The following is a 22,872-nucleotide window of genomic DNA, read 5'->3' on the forward strand; positions in this document are numbered from 1 at the left end:
TCACCAGTGGTATGTTCGCTAAACCGCTAACCGTCAGCTTTACACTCCGCAAAAAAAGCACTTTTTCACCGCAAGTTTGCATTTTGGAGAAGACTGCCGAGTGCCAATGTTGCATAGCAGGCTAAATTAGGTTGTCTTTTTTTCCTCATTAGCCTCAATGTAGCAATGCTAACATTTACAGCAGTGGTCCCCAAACTACGGCCCGCGGGCCATATCCGGCCCGCCTCCACATTTGGTCCGGCCTCCTGAACCCCCCCCAAATAGTGTTATCTATTTCCTGGGTTTTTTTCTGTGAAGAACCCAAACAGGGTTATTTGGTTATTATCTATTTAATTAATAGTGTTATTATTATTCATTATTATATGATATTATATCATATTATATTATGTTATTATTTTTATTTTATTTTGTTTCGTGAAGAATCCAGAAAGGGTAATTTAATTGTGGCTTTCTGAAAAACAATACATTTTTACATTTAGGCACTGCTGCAATCGTCACACTGTTTCTGTTACAAACTGACCCGGCCCCTCATCAGAGAAGGGAAAGTCATGTGGCCCTCACAGGAAAAAGTTTGGGGACCCCTGGTTTACAGTGTTTAATATATATATATATATGTTTCCTTATTTTGTATGTCTGATGACAAATAAACATCTGTGAAAGGAACTGGAGTCTCATATGCCATCTACACGCATGCACAAATGTATGCACGCACGCACGCAGCGATAAAACGCAGCCGTGAAAATTAGCGACCTCATTATTATTTACCGTACGATAAATGGACTTATTGCATATCGCGACAGGCTTAGCAACTTCAATACAACATGTCATTAGTTAGTTAGTTAGATGGACTTACGATTGACAAGCTTGTTGTCTACTGTCATCTCCCAAAATTACAACTAGGTGACGGCGCTTTAGGTGTTCATTCACAGCCCACGTACAGCCTGGTATGCAAGCTTGGCATTGAAGAGACCGAACAAACCAGTGTACCCTTCTGTGTTGCGTTGAAATAAGTCAATGTTTTGGCCACTCTGGTGCGCTTTTTTGGCTTTGTGCCGCTTTCCCCGCTTGCATATCGAACGTCATTCTCAACTATCTACGCATATATTTTTTTAACCCTTCATTAACAGTTGACGGCTTGTTGTGCTCGTCGACGCATTTACGTCATCAATGACGTTGACTATGTTGACTAGTCAGGACAGCTCTAAATGTAAGGCGCAGGATGTAAAATTTATAGTGATGTCCCTGATCCGATCCGATGGAAGCTAACCTATACTTATAGCTTGTAACTCAAGTTAAGTGTCGACATGGTATTTGTATAACTATTTGTATTGTGCTGTTGTGTTGAATGCATGCATGTTTTTTTGTTACAGTTTCACAAACTTAAACGAATAACCTCGTATAAAAACAAGAAAAGACATAGCCTTGTGTTTCATTGGAGGACATTCAGTGTTAGTCTGCTGTTGGCCAGTGCACAAGGAAATGGATTGTTTAAACAGTATAATACTGTAACATATTTGGAACTGTTTTTCGGTATCGGCTCGGGACTCGTTATAGGCAGATTCTCAAAATCTGGTGACTTGGATGAAAAAATATGCGACTGGGACGTCCCTAGAAATTTATATTATGTGTGCTTAGTATTACATCTTACCTCAACTGAATTCTAATGAACTAGTTAAAAATCATCGACATTCGACAATTTTTGAGCGACTACTATCTGACAAACTACAGTCAATTTGCACCTTCACTATGTTTGGTTGATTTATTATGTCACAGCTGTTTACCAAGATCAACCTAAAAATTTTACTATCTACGATCTTGGTCTTAAAATTTCCCAGCCGGCATCTGCGTTACTGGCAGGCACTGTTCGGCATTCGTACCTGCTGACTGCTCTAGGGACTGCTGCTGCCGTGCGATAGCGCTTTGTAGATGAGCATAGGTACAGGCAGGGATGACAGGCGAGGAGAGCTCTCTCAAGTAGTGCAAGACACACTCTGACAAGATGCCCACATCCGTCTGAGTGATATCACTCTCTGCATGAATGGACAGTCAAGCAAGTTTGTGTACAATAAATTCAAAATAGGAAAGGACATACTGACTAAATCAGGGAACTTTTAATAAATACATAAATAAATATTAGATTGAACATGTGGTATTGCCAAAAGGGCGCCACTGGTGCATTCAATTGATTCATTGAAAAAACTAGGGGTGCACGATATCCATTTTTTTGAAACCGATACAGATATCGATAACTTCCTGCTCCTCAACGCCGATACCGATACGATAACCGATAATATATATATATATATATATATATATATATATATATATATAATTTTTCAATGTATATTCACCTGAGTTTTTGAACACCTGTAGGTCAAAAATACTAGTGGTTGATTCAGCTTAGATTTGCCTTTGATCGACCAGAATTTTCATGATGACATGAACATTATTATAATGAACAAAACAATGACAGTAACAAAACTTTGCATACTGGAAAAACCAGGAGTGGAAACAAACGCACAAATCCCAATCCGGCACTGTGCCAAAAATATTATTAATAGGGCCGATAATATATTACGTTATCGGATTTATTGGGATGACGTCATAATTCCTATTATCGGACCGATAATTATCGTGCACCTCTAGACAAAACAGCAACAAAATAAATGACCAGGCTGACTCACCAGGACTCAAGCTGTGCATTGGACTGTCTGAAATGGAAGAACTTGTCCTGTACAAAGTTGGCGAGTCCAGGCCTAAGAAGTACAAAAAGGTAATGTAAACAGGGATGACAGAAAAGAAAGTAGTTAGGTGAAGGGATGGCAGATGGTTTACCAAAGGGCCTTACATTTATGAAATTAAACCCGATGTATTTCCTGAGTTTAGTGTTGCAAGTGATAATATGCCATTGTTACTGTGTGGTAAATGTAAAATCAGTTCATTATTAAAGTAACTCTGCTGCTATTAATGGCAGCCATTGAGTTAGGGGTTCACATTACAGTGGTATGAAAAAGTATCTGAATCTTTTGGAATTTCTCACATTTCTGCATAAAATCACCATCACAGACACCAGTGGCTTCCTCCGTGGAGTCCTCCCATGAACACCGTTCTTGGCCATAGTTTTACATAAAGTTGATGTGTGCACAGAGATATTTAACTGTCCCAATGATTTCTGTAAGTCTTTAGCAGACACTCTAGGGTTCTTTTTTTACCTCTCTGAGTATTAAACACTGATCTTTGGTGGACGGCCACTCTTTGGGAGAGAAGCAACAGTGCCAAACTCTCTCCATTTGTAGACAACTTCTCCAACTGTCAATTGATGAACATCCAGACTTTTAGAGATGGTTTTGTGTCCTTTCCCAGCTTTATACAAATCAACAATCCTTGCTCGCAGCTTTTCAGACAGCTCTTTGGACCAAGCCATGATGCACATCAGACAATGCTTCTCATCAAGACAATTCTTACCAAGTGTGTGTTTCATAGTGGGCATGGCAGCTATAAAACAATCATCAGTGTCTGGGCACACACCTGACATAAATTGTTTGGTAAAAATTGGTTTCAATTGCTCTTTAAGTCTCCTTAGGCAAAGCGTTCACTTATTGATTTTCCCCCTTCTGTCATTGTTTGCATGCTATCCTCATTAAAATATGAAAACCTATAAATGTTTGGGTGGTTTTAGTTAAAGTAGACACTGTTTTTATATCTGTGTGATTTTGATAAAGATCAGATCATATTTGATGGTCATTTTATGCAGAAATGTGCAAAATTCCAAAAGGTTCAGATACTTTTTTATACCATTGATGTACGAAAAACTTGCAACTCCATGGACTATTTGTTACAAAGTAAAAGTTTGCAGTTGAATTCTGAACTTCACATAAACCTATTCAAGGCCAACATTTTATATAATATTTTCCTCATACAGTACAATATCAGCCTGTATAAGCCATTCCTGTTTCCACTTGGAAAAAAACTGAACTCTGGACATCACTCATTTCCAATGCATAAATTCCTCCAGGAACATTGGGTCTAGAAATTTTGCATCAAGAAGGCAATTTCTTGAGACAAACCCGTCTCTCGGGTAGTTGAGAAAACCACATGGTGTGAGCTGAGTGCATGCATCCAATACATAAATGCTTTTCAAAACCATTGCCACATTGAGCTTTTTACATTCAGAGACAGACAGACCTCTTGCCGCCACATTTAATATCAGTATTAAGATTTTTCCTGCATGAAACACATTTTGCCAAGTACCTTAAAGGTGAATGGGCCTCCAGACTCTGGGCTGTTGTATGGCACTTAAACTTTAAGAGTCATGCATGCCATATAAAAGTTCTTGTAAAGCATTGGCCACTTACAATAAGATGGTATGGATTTTCGAAATAGGTTTACCAAAGGTGACCTCGCCCTTGCCCTCTCCCCACTGTTTCAGTCATAAGAATGTGTGACCTGGTTCAAGATTGTCATCTAAAAAATTGATGATTGATCCAAATAAATGGAAAAAATTGTTAAGTAAGCAGGGAATCTGACGCTAATAATCTTATACTTTGTGAAACCACGTTCATCTTAGCATTGATTTAATTCAATAAAGCTGCTAAAAATATTTCGGATAGAAAAAAAAATCACTGAATGGTAAATTGCCTGCCATTGCTGCTGATATGGTTTCATTCATCTTGTCTACAAGTTTGGAATTCACAGTAAGGCCACTTAAAAAAAAAAAAAAAAAAGTGTTTTGGATACAAAATGAGCCAAATTAATTTTATTACCAATTACAACAGGGTCTCTGCACGGTTAAACTTGCCAAATTCGAAATTTTAAAGACTTTTTAAAGACCATAATTAATCAAATTTAAGATCCATTTCACACTGATACCAGCAAAAAACATACACAAGATTTGAAGGAAAATTGGAGGCCCGGAATTAATTACTTGCACAGAATATGAATTTATTCCCAGCTCTTTCACGCTGTGATGCAAATGAGCACGAACTACTAGTAGTAATAGTAGTATTAGTAGTATTAGTAACAGATTTTTAGTAATAGATTTTTAAAACTTTTCAAATTGTTTTTAAGACCATTTATGAGATTTTAGGAGAATATGTGACATTTTAAAGTGCCTAAGATGCAAAAAGCATGTTTATTTCATATTTCACGCGGTATTTTATGCTCTTGAATGAAATGGACCGCTTGCATGTGTGTGGAAGCAATCGATTATAATATTCCATTTTTTAATACCACGCCATGAAAATGAGTGACTTCCTGGATTGTAGAGGAATGCGAATGTGATGTCACCTGGGTCAGCATCTCACATTACAGCATTGCTTTATAGCATGCAGATAGACTGCGGATTCAGCTGATTTTGTGGATTCATTAGTTTATTTTTCGCATTAAGCCAGCCAAATGTGCTGCAGGGTTTTGTTGCTGCACCGGGGGGAGGAGTGTGAACCTTTTTGGTTTTAAAAAGTTTCCATTGGAAAGGGTTATTTGATTGATTGACCACGGATATTGGCTAAAACAAGTCCGACAACTGTGGGACCATCGGACTTACAAGGAAGTGAGTAAACTACATGTTTTGTATTATGTCAAATACTGGGATCATGGCACACGTTTTAATAAAGAGGTGGCTTGCATTTTGTGGATGACAATGCTCCTTGTCAACCGAGAAGGCCACTCGGCCGACGACCAGTGGCTTGTCGCAAAACCCCCTCGGTCCTCTTCGAGTGCCCGCCAGGAGAGCGCTATACTCGGCTTATGCTCGTGCAGCTACGCGCTCTTCCGATGTCGGCCGGTTTGTCCGGCGGTCATTCTCCAGCTTCTTCCCCGGCAACGAGCACTCCTGCCCGCACCAGGAGAACGACAAGCCGAAACTTGCTTGCTGCCGGAGGCTTTGCCGATCGGTGAAGGCTGTCACTCTGGCCACCTTGTGTGACATGAGTTGGGATAGTTTTGTTCTATTTTTCGTTTTCGAAAGGCGAAAAAGATTGGAACAGCCGCTCGGCGGTCATTCTCCAGCTGCTTCCCCGGCAACGAGCACTCCTGCCCGCAGCAGGGGAACGACAAGCTGTAACTTGCTCGCCGCCAGGGGGTTGGCCAATCGGTGAAGACAATCGACAACCCTGCCGCCGTGTGATATGATCCAGGGTAGTTTTGTGTGATTTCTCGTTTTCGAGAGGCGGGAATAAGACTTGAAATGCTGCTCGGTTTAGGTTAGCATGTCGGCTAGCTGCCACGGCTCCTGTTTTGTTTACGCTCTCCGAAGCCGGGGCAGGGACCTGACAAATGCCGGACTACCTTCGTTGGCATAAAATACTGTTCAGTTATGACCATTGTGCAGTAATTCTGCCTTGTCATAATGAATAAATGCATTTTTAATATTTCATATTCAATTTAGCACAAAACTGTTATTTGTCATGACCATACCATTTATGTAGCAATTGGGGAAAAATACTTGGATAAAAAGAATATCCTGTAAAAAAATATTGGCGTAGAGAGATTGAAACAATGACATTTTGCTGCTCTCTTCGTCACATTTTCCTTGTTCTGAATCTTCCCCCTCAATTGGCTGAATTCTAAATCAGATTAAATCGTGACCCTGCCGACGTCATCCTCCAGCTGGGGAAGCTAGAGCACTATAATGACAGGTGGGATAGAAACAGCAGATTAAAAGACTAATTTCTCGTCATTTGCGCTTTGCAAAATTGTTGCATATAGTCGAATCGTCTCAAGATATGATTCTAATTCACATAATAATGCTATTTAAGGTTTTTTCCATGCTGTCACAGGCACTTTAATGCCTTTAACTAAAATTTTTGGATTTAAGACTTTTTTTTTTAGAAGAGCCCGCGGATACCCTGTACAAACATGAGTGCACTGTGCACAAGACAGGAAGTGTTAAGGGACATATTTGGCAGGTCGCCAACTGATGAAACTTTGCTGTCATTATACATGTCACTTGGCCACATTGCGTGTGACTGATCCCACTTGTCTGTACATTTCCACTTGCGCAAATGTTGGCATGAGGACGAGAGGCAGATGGTGCGAGGGAGACAGTTGCACATAGATGGAAAGATAGCAGATATAGCATCTACCTCTCTGCTCTATGGCTTGGATCAGGCTGACGAGGGCGGCGGGAGCCGTCTCTGGTGGTGTGAACTGCTCACTCAGGTCGGGCAGCGAAGCAGCTGAAACAACAACACAAATCACTGTTACAAATCCACCACAGAGCCTCCAGAAAGCCACGGGGGTCCTGTGAGATTGACAGCGGCACAGTTAACGGGGATCATTTAGGTACTAGGAAAGAGTATACAATGTTAAAGAACACATGACTATGCAGAGGCTCGCATATAAAAAGTAATTTTAGCCTGAGTTTCACAAGAACCACACCTGTCCACCTAAACCCCCAGTTATTAAACTTTTTACATCCCTTAAAAAAATACTTAGCGCTCCGTGTATCACCAAATTGATCTTCAAACGCAAGGGAGGCAGAGGTTTTAGCCCGTCCTAAAAAGTATATTTAACATTGTGAGCCTGTGAAACATTACGCACCTCAAGCATTAACACTGCGTTTAAATATAGAAAAATACGTAGCACACTTTTTATATTATGAAAAGTTTTGAAATAGAAAATTAAAATGTAACTGAATTGTACTTGAGCAGTGATTCTTTCACGTACCACAAAATATTGGTATGATTTGTTTTTTTTTGTATACGGAAATCGCTTGACCTATTAATTGCATGTCAAGATGTCACGGGATGAGACAATAATATTGTTATGATATTTCAATTAATCCTCTTGCAAAATTACTGGTACCAATGCCCTTCAAATTGCTTCATTGAACAGACAAATCAAAGCAATTTTGGGGGGATTTCATTTTATTACATGACGCGAAAACTGCACTGCAAAAGCACACCTCCTTAAACTACAGGTATCCCTCGCTACTTCGAACTTCAAACGTCGTGCCTTCAGTCCATCGCAGGTTTTTTTCTATTAACAAAAAAAAAAAAAAAAGAGCTGTACCGCTCCCATCACGTAGTCTCATGCTCCCTCCTGCTGCTTTTATTGGTCAGGCAGTGCACTGAAGTTGCTTATTAAAGTTAACGATGATTGACAGACGTAAAGGTTTGATTTTGCCAGAGATGCTTGGAAGCCGAAACTTTAAAGCGCCGCATGCGTCATTCATCGTTTAACTTGTTAAACAGTTGCTGTGGCAACTCATTGTGTGTAAGTGAGCAGCTTGAGCGGATTTGAGTGGACTCACTCAATGAAGCATTTAACAAAGACAAGCATTTTTCTACTTTATTCTTGTTTAAAAAAATAATTCGACGGGACAGTAAAATGTTTAAAATTTATCATAATTATTACGATTGAAGTGCTCAAAAACCTTTTATTATAACATATATTGTATCTACATAAGTTGTTTTTATTATACTTTGGGAAAGAAAGTGAAAAAACATGTGTTATATGTATCTCTTTCTGATGTTAAATCTGAATAAATACACGGGGGGGGGGGGGGGGTGGGGGGGGGGGGGATGGGGGGGGGGGGGGGTTCCTTTATCGCGGCGGGTTCTGGTCCGCCACGAAAAACGAGGGATCAATGTAGTTATATTCCCTTAATTTCAGTGTATTATTATTATTAAATTATTATATTTAATCTTAAAAAAATCTTGTTTGTCAGAAATGTTGTTAATTCAAGAATAGCTTTTGTTCAAAACATTATTTGAAAGCAAAATGTTCTTAATTTTGGTGAAAAATGACCAACTTTTAAATGTATATTTACTTAAAGTACCGTAAGTAAAATAATCTGACGCAATAATCTGTTAGTCTTTAACACTCAAAACAAGATTTACAATATTTATACTGTAGATTTAAGAATTACTTGACTAGATTTAAGAATAATAATCTGATTAAGACGTTATAAATTTCAGTGTGCAAACTGGCAAATTGTAGTTTTGATTTGAAATCTGAAAAAGATTGTGCAAATTGTAGAATAGAATAGAATAGAATAGAATAGAATAGAATAGAATAGAATAGAATAGAATAGAATAGAATAGAATAGCCCTTTATTGTCATTATATAGCTGTACAATGAAATTGTGATTGTGGACCATCTGCCTTTTTACAGTGCAGGATAAGTTAAAATCTCAAAATTGACTTGCACGTATAAAAGTATAAAATCCAAATATAAATATAAAATGTGTATGAGATTGTCCTATGTTCAGGCAGTGAAAATAATCGAAGTGAAGTACAGTAGCAGCGGTTTGACTGTAAGGGCATTGAATATTGCACATTAATAATGTACGTACTGTAGGTAAGTATTGCACATAGAATATGCGTGAATAGAAGTGAAGTAGCAGCAGTTTGACAGTTAAGGCGTTGAATATTGCACGATAATATCGCACGTGAGTATGTATTGCAAATAGAATATTGCATGTAAATATTGGACATTGGGTGATGTGGTGTTACATATGGCAGTTCAGGGTGGAGATGATACACAGATTCTGTAGTCCTTACTGTGTTGTTTTAATAAAGCACTGCATTACTATTTAATGTAGATTAAATAGGCAGGGCAGTCAAAAAAGGAAAGTAGTATAGCTTATATTTATGCATATGCTGCTCCTAAAAATTCAACAAGTGCTTTAAGAGCATGGTGGGCTGCAACACTTTTCTTGTCCCCCTGCCAGTCTAAAACAGTGCTACAAAAGAAAGTTAAAAAGTATAGATTTTAACCCCGTTTTAACCGTGTTTGGTGATGTTTGAAAGCACATAGGCGACATCTTAGTTGCATAGTTGCATGCTCTGCGATTTCACTGACAATTCCTGTTCTGTGAAGCAAAATTTCTCAGCTATAAATAGGGTTGTTTTCACTTTTCTGCTATGCAGTTTAAGTACAGTAGTCACATTTTCGGATGTCATTTACGTGATTAGATTGCTTGGACTGCACCATGTACAGAAAAAAAGTTGAAAAGCTCAGACAGCGCAACTACGTCAGCCTCCGAGTTACCTGATTTTATCCTTTGGCCATATTTCCACTTTATTCAGTTGACTTATTTTACTTTTAAAAGTGACCAGCAATGGATTGTTTAAATATTCACTAGGTTAAGTAAAATTAATTAATTAATTAATTATTATTAATTTATTAAAACTGAAATAACATTTTTTTCACACACTGGGCTACTGGTGGTCTTCTCTCCCACCCGACTGTGCAGGTTTTCTGGTGAGGAAACATTTTGCACCTATCTGTAAACTAAATCAAACAGGGTACAACTCAAAGTAAAAGTTTATAGGAGAAAGTGAAAGGGGTTTATAAGAAAGAAAAAAAAAGCAGTCCCACTTTCCTCCATTCCCTCCCTTTTCATTTTTGTCCTTTTCTTTTCTCCTGTCGAGCTTTCTCTCTTCCCCTTCACTCCGTCCCGCTCGCTGCTTCGCCTTTGCTCTTTGCGTGAGTGGAGCACAATAAAGGATTTAATCAAAACTCCTGAACAAGCAAAAGCCCCGTGGCAGTGGGCCAGGCGAGGCTCGGCCAGGACACACAGGCACGCAGCGCCTCCTATTCGGTGCCGGAGCCGAGCTGTTTGCTGGGTGGTGGGGTGAGGGGGTAACACCGGGAGCGGGGAGGGCCGGGCCTGACCGGGGCTTGGCACTGGCCTTCTGTTCCTGTTAAATCACTGCTGATTATTAATTTGGGGAGTTCAGACAAGAAGCAATGTGTCAGCACATTCCATTCTTGCTCTCTCGCTCTGGTTCTTGTTCTCACTTTTCCTGGATGTGTCTTTCTGTCTTCAGCTTCTACATTCCTTCTGCTTCTCTCCAGGACTTTTTTTTTTCTTCATTTTACCGCCTTTTGTTCTCTTCACTTTTTATCCGACTCGTCTTTTTTCCCCCCTCTCGGTTTCCATGCCTGCCAGTTAAACATGAAAACTTTGCCTGGCAGCGTCTCCGGCGCCTCCACCTCTTCTTTATCCCTGTCGGCCATCTGGACGGGCTTGGCCCCTTCCCCCTCTTCTCTCAAGCCAGTATCACTCACTTGGGTGTACTTGTGCAGTCCTGCCATGAAGGTTCGCTCCAAATGGCATTTTAACAATTCTCTCGATAACACGTATGTCTCTATCAGAAATTGTCTGGAAATTGCCTGGGAATTTTGAGAGAGCCAAAAGTCCAAAGAAACAAACGAACAAAAAATAACCTGAAGACTTTAATTCATTAGCTGGCATTGACGGTGTTAGATGTCCACTCCATTTTGACTAAGAGGGCTGGTAGCGATAATTCGCCGTTAATGACAGCCAATGGTTAATGTCAGCAAAGCACTGTATTTTTTGAATTATAGACAAGTTTTCGAGGTACTTCCGCTTTACTGCGCATTTCTGCTTGCAACTTCCGTTTTCCACTTTCTCTAACCAAAAAAAAAAGGACCTGGAGGGGCATCACTCATCAAAATCCCTAAAAAAAAAAAAAATTGGAAATACCGCATTTATCTGCCATCATCAAGTCTTAAGAGGACAACATGAAGAAATGGCTAAGAGTCGCCACAACCAAAATATTTTTGTATTTTATTGATTTAATGGCAGTGGATGGAAATGCAATCAGAAATCTAAAGCTCTGTGGCATCCAAAACCTACCTGCATGGCACCGCAGTTGAATTTGTTCTAATACATACAGTGCCTTGCAAAAGTATTCGGCCCCCTTGAACCTTGCACCCTTTCGCCACATTTCAGGCTTCAAACAAAGATATAAAATTTTAATTTTTTGTCAAGAATCAACAACAAGTGGGACACCATCGTGAAGTGGAACAAAATTTATTGGATAATTTAAACTTTTTAACAAGTAAAATAGTGAAAAGTGGGGCGTGCAATATTATTCGGCCCCCTTGCGTTAATACTTTGTAGCGCCACCTTTTGCTCCAATTACAGCTGCAAGTCGCTTGGGGTATGTTTCTATCAGTTTTGCACATCGAGAGACTGACATTCTTGCCCATTCTTCCTTGCAAAACAGCTCGAGCTCAGTGAGGTTGGATGGAGAGTGTTTGTGAACAGCAGTCTTCAGCTCTTTCCACAGATACTCGATTGGATTCAGGTCTGGACTTTGACTTGGCCATTCTAACACCTGGATACGTTTATTTTTGAACCATTCCATTGTAGATTTGGCTTTATGTTTTGGATCATTGCCCTGTTGGAAGATAAATCTCCGTCCCAGTCTCAGGTCTTGAGCAGATACCAACAGGTTTTCTTCCAGAATGTTCCTGTATTTGGCTGCATCCATCTTCCCGTCAATTTTAACCATCTTCCCTGTCCCTGCTGAAGAAAAGCAGGCCCAAACCATGATGCTGCCACCACCATGTTTGACAGTGGGGATGGTGTGTTCAGGGTGATGAGCTGTGTTGCTTTTTCGCCAAACATATCGTTTTGCATTGTGGCCAAAAAGTTCAATTTTGGTTTCATCTGACCAGAGCACCTTCTTCCACATGTTTGGTGTGTCTCCCAGGTGGCTTGTGGCAAACTTTAAACGAGACTTTTTATGGATATCTTTGAGAAATGGCTTTCTTCTTGCCACTCTTCCATAAAGGCCAGATTTGTGCAGTGTACGACTGATTGTTGTCCTATGGACAGACTCTCCCACCTCAGCTGTAGATCTCTGCAGTTCATCCAGAGTGATCATGGGCCTCTTGGCTGCATCTCTGCTCAGTTTTCTCCTTGTTTGAGAAGAAAGTTTGGAAGGACGTCGGGTCTTGGTAGATTTGCAGTGGTCTGATGCTCCTTCCATTTCAATATGATGGCTTGCACAGTGCTCCTTGAGATGTTTAAAGCTTGGGAAATCTTTTTGTATCCAAATCCGGCTTTAAACTTCTCCACAACAGTATCTCGGACCTGCCTGGTGTGTTCCTTGGTTTTCATAATGCTCTCTGCACTTTAAACAGAACCCTGAGACTATCACAGAGCAGGTGCATTTATACGGAGATCTGATTACACACAGGTGGATTCTATTTATCATCATCGGTCATTTAGGACAACATTGGATCATTCAGAGATCCTCACTGAACTTCTGGAGTGAGTTTGCTGCACTGAAAGTAAAGGGGCCGAATAATATTGCACGCCCCACTTTTCAGTTTTTTATTTGTTAAAAAAGTTTAAACTATCCAATAAATGTTGTTCCACTTCACGATTGTGTCCCACTTGTTGTTGATTCTTGACAAAAAAATTACATTTCATATCTTTATGTTTGAAGCCTGAAATGTGGCGAAAGGTTGCAAGATTCAAGAGGGCCGAATACTTTTGCAAGGCACTGTAAATACAGGAATTTTGTGATCATGAAGGCAGATGTGGAACCAAGACAGTGCCACCACAAAGCAATAACAGGTACAATTATGTTCAGTTTGACTACAATTCTGTGTGTGTTGCGTCACAGCCGAGACACCATTTACTTTGCGACATGTAGTTATTCAACGATAAAGAAATGGAAGACAAACACTTATCTACTACAAGTCATACACGGGCTTTTTACCATAAATGCAAGACAGTGTTACACATTTTTTGTTCGGTTGTTTACAGGTGGAAAACGCTGTTAGGTAAGGGAAGAAAACTTGATGTGCCTCACAACAACATATACTTAAATCGAGACTACGTGCATTCTACCTTGATGATGGAAGGCTCGATTTATACTTCACCTTCGTTAATATTTTTCTAATATTTTTCTAAATTGTAATTTATTAAACTGTTTTGCACATGCACCAATTCTTTTAAATAAAACAAAAAGTGGAATCAGGTCGTCCAAAAGTTTTATTGCGATTAATTCTGCGATAAAAATGACATACTACCGTAATTTACCGATTATAAGGCGCACCCGTGTATAATGTGCACCCCAAATTTACTTGTAAAATCTAGGGAAAATTATTGTACCCGTTTATAACGCGCACCCTAATTTTAGCACCAATAAATAGAAGAATACAAGAAAACAGAGCTCGTGTACAGATACAGAAATGTCATTTTACTGACTGGTGACACATAGCACAAGCATAGCACATTGGTAGTTCAAAACATTACCATAAACTGACAATATTTATGGTATTAATATGATTTGACAACTTCTCCATCTTACCAGAATCTAGGAGACAACAAAACAGATGTGACTTTTCTTTTAAAGGCTGCTGTATAACTTGCTCGTTTCATCATGATGAATAAATGTTTCTTCCATGGATTGATACGGTAAAATGAAAGTGAGAACGTAAGTCACAAATCCGTGAGAGCTCATCGCTGTCAACACGACAGTAACAATAGGAAGTATTGTTTTTGGGTTTGAGTTTCCTGAGGGACAGATATAGTTGACGGACACAGGAAGTCTGTGTGCTAACATTTGTTATGGTCCGAGTTGCGGAGCTGCATTAAACGTTGACTCAAATGAGTTCAAGAAACTAAAATCTGTGCTTTATGAAGAGTGAAAAAAGCAGAATTTAACACAGACGAAATCATTCGGCCGATTAGAGTGAAGTATTACCGAAACAAAATGGTGACGTCACGTACCTTAATGGGCGGCAACGGGTCGCCGCATACGTTTCTTCAACACAACGTGGCCGTGTCAATTAAAAAAAAAATCGATTTATATATATATATGTAATATATATATATTTCTGTCTCCATCCATGTACCCGTTTATAATGCGCACCATGATTTTATAAGTTGATTTCGGGGGAAAAAAGTGCGCGTTATATTCGGGAAATTACGGTATTTGTGTTTACATGTACATGTGTGATGAGGTCATAGTACCATAACTATTCTGACCAGATGAAAAATACCTTGTAGTATTTCCTTGTAACAACAAAATCCATGTCAGCCCTTCTGCATTTGGCAACTGTAATATTTTTTGTAATTTTTGATTTTATTGGTCACTCATGTGGCCAGCGTATAAATCTACATCTCATGTTAACACAGGCTGCACAGATTGTTAGAATTTTGTCCACGAACAATAAACAAAGTTATAAGAACAAACATACAATCTTTTAGGTGGATGTTTTACGTCTAAAGCACATCCTTAACTAATTGTCTGCTGCTGGTTTTGATTTAAGGCGTATGGCAAGGTAGATCCACACTGGCGGTTTGGGTAGCTACGAGCTAGTCGCTTATAAAACATTCCATTTCCAACATATAAATGGTGTATGTATATACAGGCGCTTCCAGGAGTTCACGCACAGCACAGAAAGTCCCAGATCCTCATCTACGTCGTGCAGAATCCATTTTATGAGATTCCATTGGTTCCTCTGGTTTGACATTTCAGTTTTAACTTTGTCTACACACTGCTTACTTCAACCACACTTCATGTTGTTCTGTCTAAACCGGAAGTCTGTAGCAGAAAATGTCAAAGACGGCGCCGCCCAATCTTCGCTCAGGAAACTTGTCTATAAGTCACACTTTTCAATCATAATTTGGCTGGCCCTTCGACTTATACTCAGGTGTGACTTACATCTTTCTTTCCCCACAGAAATGGCCATTTAGCATGTTTTGTTTTTATCGTTAATATTATAATCTATAATGTTTCTTCTTTGGCGAAAAAAAATTACTCCAAAAAAATGTGACTTGTACTCCAATAAGACATACATATGTTTCTTCTCCTCTTCATTGAGAATTTTTTAGTTGGTGCGATTTATTCTCCGAAAAGTATGGTAATCTGTTTGGATGCTTTATTCTCCCAAGGTACTATTCCTAACAATTTTTTTAAACAGATAAAACAATGTATAGTAAGAATTTCCTACACTGTAATAGTGGTATGGACTTTAATATTAGTGTGGGGCATGGCCACGGAAGGGACACGGGGGGTTCATGTTTTGCTAGTTAGTCTTACGTGACCCATTCACCATCTTATCTTTTTCATCATTTTCCAAATCATAAGAAACAAAATTATGAGGTTTTTGAGTAAAAAATATTTCTCCTTCCAAAAATACACAATATATTGCAAGCAGTAAACTATAAAAAGCAGATATATCTTATTGTATAATTTTATTTCATTTGTCTTTTTATTCTTAGTAACATCCCCGGCATAGAATTTCATTTTTGGAAAAGGTTGAAGTTGAATACAAATATTATCAAATTGTCAAATTACTTAGTGTGAAATACAAATACTGTTCAAATCAAAAGGAAATTTAAAAAAATGAATTTCTGTCTTGCAACAGCTCCATGTGGGTTTGGTTATTTTGTATTTTGCTAACCTAATAGCATAATTGCCTAGCACATGCTTAATCAATTGTTACGGTATATAATTTTTAATGATTACTTCCCTGATTTATATATTTATTTGAATTTCAAAAGATACGTACTAAGGAGCCTTTTAGACAGAAAATGATAATGTCATTTTTTCTTTTTGCTTCATAAAACAAAATATCCTCAGCACTAGCATTACATAATGTGCTACATTTTTCTTCTGCTGTGTACGCCACAACTACTGGAACCATTTAGTCTGCCTGGATGTTTGGAAGAGCTGAGGCTGGAACACGTGTGACAGATATTAGCGTATGTGCGGTGATAACGTTAAGCTCGTGAAAAGGACTTGAAGGTTCTGACGTCAAGCTTTGGCTTTGCTCCTGACATCCGAGTGTTATAATTCACACAGCTGCTGAAGAGCCGTGTCATGTGAACAAAGGTTGAATTTAGGACAACCGATCAATGCTGCCATTTGTCTTGCGCAAAAGCTCAAAACTCATTCTCAGGAAGCACTTCAACTGGAAAGAAAATCTCTGTCTTAAAATACAGATGCAGCAAAATGCAGAGCTTATTATTACTTGTAGAGCCAGGCTGCGTGCAATAAAAAAGGAAAATGGAAGGATTGAGTGAAGGATTTACTATAGTCTCCTTTTGAGGAGAAACTGATCATATTTAACATACAAAACAAAAAACAAACTGTGAATGTTTATTTCTCTACTCGGTAAAGGGCAAACTACAATATAAGGAGAGCTTCTATCTTTCTATATAATTCTATAAAGAGGTTATCTTGGTGAGGAAATGTCGACAAATCCAACTAGTATCTTGGTAAAGAAGCCCACATTTCCTCGTTCATGTTTCACAAATCAACATTGTAACTTTGTAAGGCCCAAAAACTCACCTCAAGGTGACTAATTTACATGAAGCATGACAGAAATCAATATTTACCCTACAGACTGCTAAAAAGAACAGCTATGTCATGCACTGCCATCCATGTCTGTCTAAGAAGTTGACATTTCATCCTTAAAGAACTTCACTCTAAGCTTGAGAAATATACAAGAGTCTGTCTCAGTCTGTGGAAAAAAATCCAGCGAGGTCAACCACAGCACATGAATGCAAATTGCAGTTCGTCTAACCCTTCCGAGAGCTGTGTTTCTTTTCGTAAGGAGGGCTTGAGGGCATTTTTAGAGGGAATTTATAACTACAGTTATAGATACTATTGTTGTCAAATTGACCCTGTGCAGGGAACGGTGAAAGTAGTTGGGAAGAAATGAAGTAACTATGGATTTGCCGATCACATCTTTTTGCACCAGAGTCTGAGTCACCTGATTTTGAGAATCTACCGAGTCCCAATCTCATACCGGGAAAAAAATGGTTTTATTTGAACACAGTCCCAAACATGTTACAGTACTGTACCGTTTACAGTACATTGGTGGTACCTCTATATATGAATTTAATTCATTCCAGGACCTGGTTCGTATGTCGAAATGATCGTATGTCAAGCAGGATTTTCATTTATAGTTATTTACAATTTGATTTATTTGTTCCACAGCCCTAAAAGCAACGGCAAATCCTTAATAAATAATGCAGGTACAATTACAAATAGCAATTACACATAGTAAAACAAATAAATTATAAATACAAATCTGAACAATAATAATAATGTAATGAATCGGGGTCTAATGTGTAGACATATCACGGCCAGATTGTCGAGCCAGTTCAAAGATGTGCACACCACCCTCATATTTTTCAATCATTCTTAATTTCAATGGTAAGCGTCACAGTGTTCCTTTTTTCACCACCTTCTCCCCAATATTCTCTCCCAAGGAAATTCACCGTGCGTCCGTTATGTGGGAAAACAATGAAATTGCAACGCTGTCATAAATCGTCTTATTTCGAGCATAAATCAAGACAAGTGACAAGTCAAATTTTACGTCAGATGTTGAAAGGATCGTATGTCCATGCGATCAGATGTCGAGGTACCACTGTAGTTCCTCTTTTCTAGGATTGTTGCGCAGTATAAAACATATATTTTTGTTTCTTTTCGCAAGGCCAATGTATTTCTGGAGTATTTCGTTAGTTTTTAGCGCTTAAAAAATACATAATTCCACTGCCCAAAACAGTCTGTTTCCTTGTGCACTACCCGACAGCCAGCTAACATTGAATGTCCTCCAATAAAACACAAGGCTGGGTCTTTTACTGTTTTTATATGAAGTAATTAATTTAAGTTTGTGAAACTGTAACAAAGAAACAAGCATTCATTCAACAAAACTGCACAATACAAGCCGGAATACCAAAAACATGTAGACACCACTCTTAACTTAAACTTCAAGCTACAGTGCCTTGCAAAAGTATTCGGCCCCCTTGAACCTTGCAACCTTTCGCCACATTTCAGGCTTCAAACATAAAGATATAAAATTTTAATTTTTTGTCAAGAATCAACAACAAGTGGGACACAATCGTGAAGTGGAACTAAATTTATTGAATAATTTAAACTTTTTTAACAAATAAAAAACTTAAAAGTGGGGCGTGCAATATTATCCGGCCCCCTTGCGTTAATACTTTGTAGCGCCACCTTTTGCTCCAATTACAGCTGCAAGTCGCTTGGGGTATGTTTCTATCAGTTTTGCACATCGAGAGACTGACATTCTTGCCCATTCTTCCTTGCAAAACAGCTCGAGCTCAGTGAGGTTGGATGGAGAGTGTTTGTGAACAGCAGTCTTCAGCTCTTTCCACAGATTCTCGATTGGATTCAGGTCTGGACTTTGACTTGGCCATTCCAACACCTGGATACGTTTATTTTTTAACCATTCCATTGTAGATTTGGCTTTATGTTTTGGATCATTGTCCTGTTGGAAGATAAATCTCCGTCCCAGTCTCAGGTCTTGTGCAGATACCAACAGGTTTTCTTCCAGAATGTTCCTGTATTTGGCTGCATCCATCTTCCCGTCAATTTTAACCATCTTCCCTGTCCCTGCTGAAGAAAAGCAGGCCCAAATCATGATGCTGCCACCACCATGCTTGACAGTGGGGATGGTGTGTTCAGGGTGATGAGCTGTGTTGCTTTTACGCCAAACATATCGTTTTGCATTGTGGCCAAAAAGTTCAATTTTGGTTTCATCTGACCAGAGCACCTTCTTCCACATGTTTGGTGTGTCTCCCAGGTGGCTTGTGGCAAACTTTAAACGAGACTTTTTATGGATATCTTTGAGAAATGGCTTTCTTCTTGCCACTCTTTCATAAAGGCCAGATTTGTGCAGTGTACGACTGATTGTTGTCCTATGGACAGACTCTCCCACCTCAGCTGTAGATCTCTGCAGTTCGTCCAGAGTGATCATGGGCCTCTTGGCTGCATCGCTGATCAGTTTTCTCCTTGTTTGAGAAGAAAGTTTGGAAGGACGGCAGGGTCTTGGTAGATTTGCAGTGGTCTGATGCTCCTTCCATTTCAATATGATGGCTTGCACAGTGCTCCTTGAGATGTTTATTCATTCATTCATTTTCCATGCCGCTTTTCCTCACGAGGGTCGCGGAGGTGCTGGAGCCTATCCCAGCCAACTACGGGCAGTAGGCAGGGGACACCCTGAACCGGTTGCCAGCCAATCGCAGGGCACAAGGAGACATACAACCATTCACGCACACACTCACACCTACGGACAATTTAGAGTGTTCAATCAGCCTACTGAGATGTTTAAAGCTTGGGAAATCTTTTTGTATCCAAATCCGGCTTTAAACTTCTCCACAACAGTATCTCGGACCTGCCTGGTGTGTTCCTTGGTTTTCATAATGCTCTCTGCACTTTAAACAGAACCCTGAGACTATCACAGAGCAGGTGCATTTATACAGAGACTTGATTACACACAGGTGGATTCTATTTATCATCATCGGTCATTTAGGACAACATTGGATCATTCAGAGATCCTCACTGAACTTCTGCAGTGAGTTTGCTGCACTGAAAGTAAAGGGGCCGAATAATATTGCACGCCCCACTTTTCAGTTTTTTATTTGTTAAAAAAGTTTAAATTATCCAATAAATGTTGTTCCACTTCAAGATTGTGTCCCACTTGTTGTTGATTCTTGACAAAAAAATTAAATTTCATATCTTTATGTTTGAAGCCTGAAATGTGGCGAAAGGTTGCAAGATTCAAGGGGGACGAATACTTTTGCAAGGCACTGTATCTGCACAGGTTAGCTTCCATACAGCAGGACTTAATAACAAGTTTCGTTCATATATCCTTTCCCCATAAACACACATATGCTGCATATTACAGGTTGGTATAGATGTAAAATACTTAGACATACCGTATAGTTTCCCAGGTAAAAATGTAACATCAAGCGCTCAACAGCGTCAAAGCGGCCAATAGACCCCAATCACATGACGTCACAACTCCGCCCCCCTGACTTGATCCGCCATATTGTCCGTCAACTCGTCGTGTTTACACATTACCGCTACGTACATTCCTCTTATTACGGCGTGTTTTTCTGCTCGTTAACATTAATAATCAAAATGGTGAATGCGTGTGTGGCGGTTGGTTGCAGTAACAGGGAAGATAGACTGAGAGACTTGAAGTTCTACCGTATTCCGAGAGACCCGATGAGGAGAGCGAGATGGACTGCTGCAATTCGACGAGAATACTGGGCACCAAACGATCACCACAGACTATGTAGTAGTCATTTTATATCTGGTAAGATGCATTTAATATATATTTAGAGAGTTCTGGGCTGACAACAACAATTAAGATCATTGCGGGGCTAATCGCTGACAACATAGTTTCAAATTCAAAATGTTTATTTCTTCCACCATCATTATATTTAGCTGGTACCAAGTGAAAAAAGCTGGCCTCGTCTGCGGATCATCAGTTAAACAGGGGTGTCCAAACTTTTTGCAAAGGGGGCCAGATTTGGTGTGGTAAAAATGTGGGGGGCTACCTTGGCTAATTTACGTAGAACAATATATTTAAACAAATTTTAGCAAGCCCTTCTGTGTGTCACATTTGCTTTATTATTATTATTTTTTAATTCATAATTTCAACAATCTCGCCTTTGTGGCGTTCTTTCGACCCTCGGGCTCTTGCAAAATACTGCTGCGGTGAAATTAAACTAACTAGCGGACAATATGGCGGCACAATACAGCGACACGTCATTGTGTGACGTTGGTGATTGGGGTCTATAGACCCTACTCACCAACGTCACAGAATGACGTGTCGCTGTATCCGGCCGCCATATTGTCCGTTATTGTTTATCCGTATTCTCAATGGTTTCAATTAGTCGTGCAATTTATAGTGCAATTCATGGAAGCCCCGGTGCTTTCAGATGCTGTAAACTCATTGGATGTGTTGTCAGTCGATCCATTCGCCAGATCCATATTTGATGCCTAAATCGATATTTTTCGACCCGCTGTCTTCACCCTCTCTGCCTGACATCTGCTACCCTGATATCTACAACTATCTTGTCCACACAAAATCAGCCTATTCTCACGAAAGTTTGAAAAACTTTAAGAGCAGCACTCTAAGCAACATTACCCCGTGTGACCCTTTACTTCCAATTTTCTAAAATGGCGACAATCAATAAAAAAAAAAAAGTTGACTGCGATGGCCGACGCTTTAAGGATAGGTGGATATTGGACTACTTCTTCAATAAAACATGCAACAACTGTGTCTGCCTCATTTGCAAAGAGACAGTCGCTGTTTTCAAAGAGTTCGATGTGACGCGATAATGATATTACCGAACAAGACACGCTGACATGTCTGACAACATTACAGGGAAGATACGCAGCGAGAAATTATAGCAAGTTGAAGCTAGTTTAATTTCACAGCAGCAGTATTTCGCAAGAGCCCGAGTGTCGAAAGAGAACGCCACAAAGACGAGACTGTTGAAATTATGAATTAAAACAAAATAATAAAGCAAATGTGACACACAGAAGGGCTTGCTAAAATTTGTTTAACACTAGAAGTCCCAGAGAATTTTGCGACTCCTAACAGTCCCAAGCAATGGCCAATTTGGCCTCTCCTCCGAAAAAACCCAGAGGTGGCCTAAATGACCCAAGTGCTTTTGAATTAGCAAGTCGTTGTCCGACAGACAACAGCCGTTCATATGGAAATGCAACCACTTGTGTTGGTATGCGGCCCAAATGGAGTGGAACACACAACAGTAGTACTATTCATGTAATATTATGTGTCAGTTCAAGTCAAGCTACATTTATGGGGTTTTGCACATTTTAATAATGTGCATTGTTTTACGATTTTACTGTCGGAAAAAATATCTCTGACAGTGTATTTGTGGGGCCTTTATATGCTAGCAATATTTGTTATAACAGTATATTTGTGATGCCTGCAGAAAATAGAACATTGAATCAGTATCAAATGTAAAACTGAAATAAGAGTCTGACGAAGTTAATTTTTGTCTTTTCTTCCTGGTATTTATTGATGCACAGGATTCAAACAAGAGTAATCACAGCAAATCAAAACTATAAAGTCAAAACAATTAAATACTATAGAAAACACACATAAATTTACCCCTTATACACCCTCTATCCTCTGTAATGGACTTGTCGAAAGGTTATCAAGATTTTTTTGTTTTCCTGGGACTACTTGGTATACAATGAGGAGCAATTATTTGCACTCCTTGTGATTTTGCAAGTTCACTCACTTTGAAAAGAGGTGGAGGTCTGACATTTCAATCATAGATGCATTTCCACTCATAGA

The 22,872-nt window shown here is 39.3% G+C and overlaps 1 protein-coding gene across 3 annotated transcripts in view; it reads right to left on the bottom strand.

The window, feature by feature from the left end:
- The window catches only part of pik3r2 (phosphoinositide-3-kinase, regulatory subunit 2 (beta)), a 61,682-nt gene that overhangs the window by 15,210 nt on the left and 23,600 nt on the right, over positions 1 to 22,872 (bottom strand). For 2 of the 3 annotated variants that reach the window (XM_057857138.1, XM_057857139.1), the window contains exons 3-5: positions 7,083 to 7,175; positions 2,685 to 2,756; positions 1,878 to 2,030 (exon numbers count right to left, since the gene is read on the bottom strand). In XM_057857138.1, the coding sequence (XP_057713121.1) occupies positions 1,878 to 2,030; positions 2,685 to 2,756; positions 7,083 to 7,175 (318 nt within the window). The remainder of the gene's footprint in view (positions 1 to 1,877; positions 2,031 to 2,684; positions 2,757 to 7,082; positions 7,176 to 22,872) is intronic. The other variant, XM_057857141.1, reaches the window with a different exon arrangement.

This window comes from Corythoichthys intestinalis, chromosome 14 (assembly GCF_030265065.1).
Source record: "Corythoichthys intestinalis isolate RoL2023-P3 chromosome 14, ASM3026506v1, whole genome shotgun sequence".
Lineage (NCBI taxonomy): Eukaryota > Metazoa > Chordata > Actinopteri > Syngnathiformes > Syngnathidae > Corythoichthys > Corythoichthys intestinalis.